The 8,672-nt window shown below is 35.9% G+C and overlaps 1 protein-coding gene across 2 annotated transcripts; it reads left to right on the top strand.

Annotated features, from left to right (window-relative positions):
* The first annotated feature begins 2,229 nt into the window (after window positions 1–2,229).
* Window positions 2,230–5,669, top strand: KLCR2 (Tetratricopeptide repeat (TPR)-like superfamily protein). Of its 2 annotated transcripts, XM_047311913.2 has the most exons (4): window positions 2,262–2,368; window positions 2,832–2,925; window positions 3,021–4,982; window positions 5,276–5,669. In XM_047311913.2, exons 3-4 carry the CDS (start codon window positions 3,049–3,051, stop codon window positions 5,490–5,492), a joined length of 2,151 nt encoding a protein of 716 aa, XP_047167869.1. In that variant the 5' UTR covers window positions 2,262–2,368; window positions 2,832–2,925; window positions 3,021–3,048; the 3' UTR covers window positions 5,493–5,669. The 2 variants fall into 2 exon arrangements, with proteins under 2 accessions (XP_047167868.1, XP_047167869.1); XM_047311912.2 differs by lacking the exon at window positions 2,832–2,925 and having other exon boundaries at window positions 2,230–2,368.
* The last annotated feature ends 3,003 nt before the right edge of the window (window positions 5,670–8,672 follow it).

Raw genomic sequence — 8,672 nt, 5'->3', positions numbered from 1 at the left:
CACTATCAATTATACTATTTATAAGATCATTATCATAAAAATTAGATTCCATGACCATTCTAGTGATAACATTTAAACTTTCATAATATCAATGTATTATTTATTTACATTATAAAAATTAGCAAATTCACAATGCATAACAACCTATAATATTAAATATATATATTCAAATCCTAACTATGCAATACATTAAATATTCACACAAAAAGTGATTGAAAAAGAGGGTCTCCACTAAACAATTAGGTCCTCATATATATTAGTCATCAATCAGTAAATACTTAAAAAACAATTGTCCACTGTTTCACATCCTTTAAGAAAAGTTGTTAATCTGATTTGGCATTAAATTTTTCATTAATTTATAGTATTTTTAAAAAATTATTCTTAATATTTTTAATATTAGTTATAGTTTTTTCCACTTAATTACATCTCACCTAATTAACTAGTTATTGGTGTAGAGAATAATGATTATATCCATCTTCATATCTCAATAACTTTTATCATGTACTATTTATTCCTTAAAAATTAATTTATCAATATTATTTTATAAAAGTAGATCAAAACAAATTAAATTCCAATAATAATGCAATCTTGTTGTGTCCAAAGTGGATGAAATACAAAAACAGAAGGTCATATTCATCAGGGAATATGTGACTTTTGGGAAGTAGGCCCGTGGGCCCGGCCCGGCCCACGTTGGCGGCTTGGTATGAGGGGTCCATCACTGCTACTTACCAGTTACCAGCTGGAAATGTGGTCCACGTGGACTCTCACAGTCCTCCAAAACCAACCAATCATTGCTTTAATAATCGACACGTGTCACTTTCCTCTCCAACTTTCACCCTCACACGAAACCGCCCAGGGACTTTACTATTATCCGTTGTCTCTAGTCTTTTCGCTTCCAAAAGCCGTTAATACCGCTACCTATGCTTCTTACGTTTCAACTGCAACTCCAATACATAATAAATAAATTAATTAATAACATATATATATATATATATATATATATATATATATATATATATATATATATATATATATATATATGTATCTATATATATATGACCCATAAATAATAAATTATAATTCTTATGTCTTTTTAATTTTTTAATATGACGAAATACGATAGTAAATCTACATAAAAAATATCTACTAAAATTTTAAAAAGAAAACTCATGTCTTAAAAGTCAACCAAACAATATTTTTCTTAAAATAAAAAGAAAGTTCAGAAATTTTCAATAACATTTGACTCAATAATTTTTTCAAGGTCCATGCAAAATAATTTAAGGTACTTTTAAAAAATAATTTTAGTTTTTTAAAATGTAAAACATAGAAGAAATATATATTAATGATTGAGTCAAAATTTCCAAATATGGAGATTAAGATACAAGAGAAAAAAAAAAGACCACGTATATATTTTCTATGGTTTTTTTAAGTTGAATAAATTACTGCATAAAATAAAAATTTCATTTTAAACATATACCACAGTTGTATATCAAAGACTTAAATTTTAAAACACCTAAAGTTAGAAAATGTTCATTATAATTGAATTGATTGTTATACTTGATGGTTTCACACACTTTTAGGTCTATTGATTTGATATAAAGAATTTATTATTATTTTTTCTGGATGCAAATTATCAGATATTTATTGACCATTTATTCTTACAATAAATATTTGGATATTATCAATATGATCAATAATATAGTTGACTTTATGCCAAACATCGTGATAATCAATTCAGGCTCAAGGAACAATGATTCATATTATTTATTTTTCATGTCTAGTTTAGCTCTGGATCCTGCTAATTAAGCTATTTCTTTTCAACTAAGAAAAGCAATCATTAACTGATAATAGATAATGCTCGTACCAAGAACATATATTCATATATATATATATATATATATATATATATATATATATATATATATATATATATATATATATATTCATATCTATCTATCTGGCAAAATCCTTAATTGATACTTTGAAAAGTTATGGATTCTTTTATGAGAATAATAAAGCAGATGAAGTTGAAGATGAAGGGATAGAGTGGGAGAGAGGTCACCTTCTTGGTTTTGCTTCAAAATTCCAACTCTGAGGAGCAAGTACAACTCTTACACATCATAATGCTTAATATTATCAACAAAAACTCAATAATTCCAACTCAATTCCCATTTTGCCCTTCACATGTCCTCAAAATTGCATTACCTGACACCCCTCTTGTTCCACACCCCACATGCACATATATAAATGCATGCCAATACAAATGATACAGCTATGTTGACCCATATCTCTTCATCTGTACATAGCATAACACCCATACAAGGGAGTTTGGAAAATTTTGGCTTATATTCTTTGGAGAGTGCCAAAGGTAACAGTAACACAAACACCCTTTTCATTGTCTGGATTGTGCTGAATTGCTTTGGTTCTGTATTTAATGCTTTACATCACGCATGACACACCCTTTTGTTGTTTGTATGTTCTCCTCAATGAGAAGTTTGTTGCTCAATTTTCATTTCTTTCTGGTATATTTGCAGCAAAAGTGTTTGATTTTTTATTGTGTTCGTTCTTTCACATTACTTTTTGTTGTACCGAGTTTGATCATTTACATTGATGGAATCTCAGAAAACGTTTTCTGTGCTGTGTTGTGAATTGTGATGTGATGTGCATATGTAGCATCTGGGAAGAAGCAATGTCACGCAATCAACCAGATGGCATATAATTAGATGCTTTTGGCTTTTCTTTATTCTCTTTTTGGTTTGCTGTAATGGGTTATAAAGCTTGATTCATTTCCCTTTTACTTTTGGTTCTTTTTTCTGTTTCTGCTAATACAGGAGCATTCTTTTTACTGAAATATTATTGGCACCCGTGAAATCATCATTGGCTTTGGGGTCTGCACCTGAAAAGTGAAAATTGGCTCTTGATTTTGTACGAGACCCCAAACGTTGTTGCATTGCAAACTCTGATTTTTGTATTCCTGCTTTCAACAATTTCTAACTTCTTTTTTGGCTTATTGATTTTAGGCGAGGTGCTGATTATTGTGTTCGTTCAATGCCTGGTTTCGCTATGGATGAATTCAATGTAAATAATGCAGCAGAGGAACCTAGTGGGAGTTATACTCCCCGTAAGGATAGCTTTGCTCAACAAGCATCACCAAGGAGTACACTGAGTCCGAGAAGCATTCAGAGTGATTCAATTGATTTGGCTATTGATGGGGTGGTGGATACCTCAATTGAGCAATTGTATCATAATGTGTGTGAAATGAGGAGCTCTGATCACTCACCCTCCAGGGCCAGTTTCTACTCCTATGACGGTGAGTCTAGGATTGATTCAGAACTGGGCCATCTAGTGGGAGATATTGTGGATTTGGAGATTACAAAGGAGGTGGTGGTTACAGAGAACAAAGAGGATTTCAATGGCAATGCTAATGCTAGTGGCTCAACACCTGAGAAAGATGTTGTGTCACGTGGCAAGGAACCTTCAAATAAGGATAATAACAGCCAATCTTCTCCAACCACCAGGGTCATTGAAGGATCATCGAAGCCAACACCAAGGAGGAATGAAAAGGGTGTCAGAAAAGCAAATGGTGCTTACCACATCAGGAAGCATAGGAGGAACCTTGGTATGAAGGAGATTGAGGAGCGTATTGCTGCAGGGTTAGACAATCCTGACTTGGGACCATTTTTGCTCAAGCAAACAAGAGACATGATCTCCTCAGGTGAGAATCCACGAAAAGCTCGCGATTTGGCTCTTAGAGCTTTGAAATCATTCGAGATTTGTACAGATGGGAAACCAAGTTTAGATATGGTCATGTGCCTGCATGTCTTGGCAACAATATACTGTAATCTAGGACAGTACGATCAGGCCATTCCAATTCTTGAGCGTTCCATTGATATTCCTGTGTTGGAAGACGGCCAAGATCATGCACTGGCTAAGTTTGCAGGGTGCATGCAATTGGGTGACACATATGCAATGATGGGTCAGATTGAGAATTCTCTGCTGTTTTACACAGCAGGTCTTGAGATTCAAGGTCAGGTCTTGGGAGAAATAGACCCAAGATTCGGTGAGACGTGCCGGTATGTGGCTGAGGCACATGTTCAGGCACTACAGTTTGATGATGCTGAGAAGCTGTGTCAAATGGCTCTTGATATTCACAGGGGAAATGGGGCTCCTGCTTCTATTGAGGAAGCAGCAGATAGGAGACTGATGGGGCTTATCTGTGACTCAAAGGGTGATTATGAAGCTGCTCTAGAGCATTATGTTTTGGCAAGCATGGCCATGGCTGCAAATGGCCATGAAGCAGATGTGGCTTCAGTGGATTGCAGCATTGGTGATGCCTATTTGGCATTGGCTCGCTATGATGAGGCAGTGTTTTCTTATCAGAAAGCACTCACTGTGTTCAAATCAACCAAAGGAGAGAATCATCCAACAGTTGCTTCAGTCTATGTCAGATTGGCTGATCTTTACCACAAGATAGGGAAGTTCAAGGAGGCCAAGTCTTACTGTGAAAATGCACTCAGAATTTTTGGGAAGATCAAGCCCGGGGTCTCCTCAGAAGAGATTGCTAGTGGTCTGATAGATGTTGCTGCCATCTATCAATCCATGAATGATTTGGAAAAGGGGTTGAAGTTACTCAAAAAGGCCTTGAAGATCTATACCAATGCTCCTGGTCAACAAAGCACAGTTGCAGGAATTGAGGCCCAAATGGGAGTTATGTATTACATGCTGGGGAACTTTTCTGACTCTTACAACATCTTCAAAAGCGCCATTGCCAAATTTCGTGCCACCGGAGAGAAGAAAGCTGCTTTGTTTGGGATTGCTTTGAACCAAATGGGGCTAGCCTGTGTGCAGTGTTATGCTATAAATGAGGCAGCAGATCTGTTTGAAGAGTCCAGGACTATATTGGAAAAAGAGTATGGTCCATATCATCCAGACACCCTAGGAGTCTGTAGCAATCTAGCAGGAACCTACGATGCTATGGGAAGGTAACATATTTACTCTCTATTGGTCTTCTTGTTCTGATTTGAAGAAAGTTTAATTTTTATGCTTTGTCAGTGTAAATCATAATGCCTTGTTAGTTTAAAATATTTTTACACCACCAATTAATCAGAAGTAATCGTTTGCATGATTTTTAAGGTGGTTATTCTAAAAATCCACAAACTTACTAGTTTCCATATATGGCAGTTTGTGATTGGATATCTTCTCCTTTGTTTTCTACTTCTTGCTTTGCAAGAAGATTTATTGCTAACATTTCTGTTCATTTTGTGATGTTTTGCAGAGTGGATGATGCCATTGAAATTTTGGAGTATGTTGTTGGCATGAGAGAAGAGAAGCTTGGAACAGCAAACCCTGATGTGGATGATGAGAAACGTAGGTTGGAAGAGTTGTTGAAAGAAGCAGGCAGGGCCAGGAACAGGAGATCAAGAAGATCATTGGAAACCCTTCTTGACAGCAACTCTCAGCTCATGAAAATCAATGGCATCAAGGTCCTATAAACATGTCACTGTATATAAAATACATTTGCTCATTTTGATCATTGTTTTCTAATTTTCCCAGGAAACAATAACAAAGTGGAAGTAGGTTCCACTGTCCAATTGTTTGTTACCAAAGATGTTCACAGAAGTTACTTCATATATGCTATTTTCTATAGTGAAAAGGAGAAATTTCGGTCATTCATAATTTTCCTTGTGTAATTGAATTCATAAATGGTGGAAATTCAAAATTCTATGTATACAAGTGTATGTTGAAACTCAATTTTCACTGCTGCTGCTGCTACTGCTACATCAAACGTCCCATTAGAAAATTCAGTTGCTTCTAACCATGTTTTAGATTCAATGCAACCATATTTTTAAGTTCCAATGTTACAGTCAAGGGTCTTATGAACGTGACAAGCATGAATATGACACTGCAGACAGCAGAACCGTTGTTGTAGGTGACATCATACATCAAAATCTTATGCTTACATTGCAATGCACGTCTTGACCAGTTTTTAGGATTTATAGATCATTCTGATATTATCTAACGATAAATGTTTTCTGAGAAATTAATTGGGCTTTAGATCAGATAATTGTACTGTTATCTGAACTTTTAACTTGTGTTTAAAAATCCTTAAATGATTTGTTAAATGGTGACTAAGGATGGTATTGATTTCATGGCAGTATTGTAGTAGTTGGTGGAGTAACTCTCACGTTTAGGTAACATACACATTAATTGTTTACCTGTTATATCACATCACTAATTTTGTACATTGTTAACGCTAATTTAAGGAATCAAATATTTTAAATAAAAGGCTTAATCACTTGGATGGTCCCCACTTTAGAGGTAGTATATCAACTTGGTCTCTACTTTTAAAAAGGTTTCAATTTCGTTTCCAAATTCGTTAAGGTGCACCAATAAAGTCTTTTTTTTTTATGTCGTTTAAATATTAAGGTTAACTAATTAGGCGTACTTTCGTAACAATTTATGTAGATGTCACATATAAGGATTTTCTAATATGGAAATTTGGGACGGTAAGAAAATAAAAAAAAAATGAAACCTTGAGAGGTCGGCAAGACAATCGGAGAACTCGGCTAAGTATATGGAGAACTAAAATAGCTTTGCAAGACATCTAGAGAGCTCGACTAAGTGCATGAAAAACTAAAATAACTCAGATAGACATACAAAGAGCTCTATAAAGTGTATGGAGAAGTCAAATAGCTTGGTAAGAAATCCCTAGAGCTCGGTAAGGTGCATCAAGAAGTCAGATAGCTTAGTGAAAAGTCCAGTCAGATTGGTAAGATGCATGGAGAACCCAAATAGCTTGGTTTGACATGTCGAGCTCTCGAGATGTCATGTTGAGCTATCTGACTTCTACATACACTTTACCGAGCTCTCCGGATGTCTTCTCAAGCTATTTGAGTTCTCTATACACTTAGTCGTACTATCTGGATGTCTGGTTGAGCTATCTAACTTCTCCATGCACTTTACCAAGCTTTTTGGATGTCTTCCCAAACTATGTGACTTATCCATGCATTTTACCAAGCTCTTCAAATGTTTCGTTGAACTATTTGAGTTCTCCATGCACTTAGCGGAGCTATCCAGATGTATTGCTGCGCTGTTTGAGTTCCCATGCTCTTAGCTGAAGTGTTTGGATGTCTTGTGAACCTCTCTACCATACAATTACAAATTTTGAAGCACATAATAACAGGGACTTGATTGATGCACATTAATGAATTCGGCGACAAAATTGAATTTTTTCTAAAATCAGGAATCAAATTGACACAGTGTCTCCAAAGTGGAGTGTCTCCAAAGTGGAGTGTCTCCAAAGTGGAGTGTATCCAAAGTGGAGACCATCCCAGTAATTAAGCCTATATAAAATTAAGTAGATGTTACTGAAGCAGGATTATCTGTTTTTGATGTTGGAGTAGAGTCAAATGTGACCTTTGGTGTTGAAGAGATGACTGGTGGTGGAGAAGGAGAGAGAGCAAATGCTTAAGTAGAACAGTGACTGAGGGATAACCTGCTTGAGAGTTTTAATTTCCTGACATAATAATAAAGACATTTATTCTTAAAGTATATGCGAGTTCAAACTCAAATTCTTATTACCAACATCTCATTGGTTGAGTCTTAGATAATATAATATTCATTACGCTTAAGTAATTTTTATTCTTTGAAATATAATCATATTTAAATATATTAAAACAAAATTTTCCATAAACACCTCTGAATATATCTATATCATGGGCCACACTGTATTTGTATTTGTCACATTAGATATATTTCAACAAGTTTTTTATTTGGTTTATGTATAAAGTAATTGTTAAATATAGTGAAAATTATATATGGGATTAATCTCCCTTGTGTTAAACACACATAGGGTTCTCTATTTATAATAGAAGAAATATGGGCTAAGCCCAGAATACAAATAAGAAATAACAACAAACTAACTGAAAGATAAAAGATAAAGATAAAATATATAATATTTCTAACACTCCCCCTCAAGGTGGAGCATACAAATTGTATGAATCAAACTTGAAATAATTGAACTTGGTTTTGAACTAAATGATTTGTCTTCAAGAGCAACGGAGAAGGAGGCAATAAACACTTCAACTTCAAAAGTGGATGAAGGAGAGCAGCGGAGAAGGAGGCAATAAACACTTCAACTTCAGAAGTGGATGAAGGAGAGCAGCAGAGAAGGAGGCAATAAACACTTCAACTTCAGAAGTGGATGAAGGAGAGTAGCGGAGAAGGAGGCAATAAACGCAGCAGATCTGTGCGGCAGATACAATAAGAAAGGAAGAACAAGGCAAGAACAGCGATACAGAGGCGAAACCCTCTACAACAGAGAGGAAGCACAAAAAAACGCAGAAAGAAGAAGGAGGTCCGAAGATGCAGAAGCATGCGGCGAGAAGAAGACAGACGTCGATGGCAGCAATGGCTGCTCAAAGAGAGGGAGGTTCAGTGAGATGACTGGCAGCGGCGCGATTTGATACCGACGCCGAGAAGGCGGCGCGTGATGAACACGCGTTCGAGATCTACTTCCGGAGATTGGAGGCGCGTGACAGCGCATGCAAACGAGACAAAGACGGCGACCGCGAGGGTTAGGTCGCGCTTGAAGAGACGGTCCAGATCCACTAGTCACCGGACGAAAATGTGACGGTGGCCGGTGAAAAGGCGGCGACTAGTTCAGAGGAGGC

Source organism: Vigna umbellata, chromosome 4 (genome assembly GCF_029865625.1).
Source record: "Vigna umbellata cultivar VRB3 chromosome 4, Vumbellata_1.0, whole genome shotgun sequence".
NCBI lineage: Eukaryota > Viridiplantae > Streptophyta > Magnoliopsida > Fabales > Fabaceae > Vigna > Vigna umbellata.
This window is presented reverse-complemented; position numbering and strand designations above follow the sequence as displayed.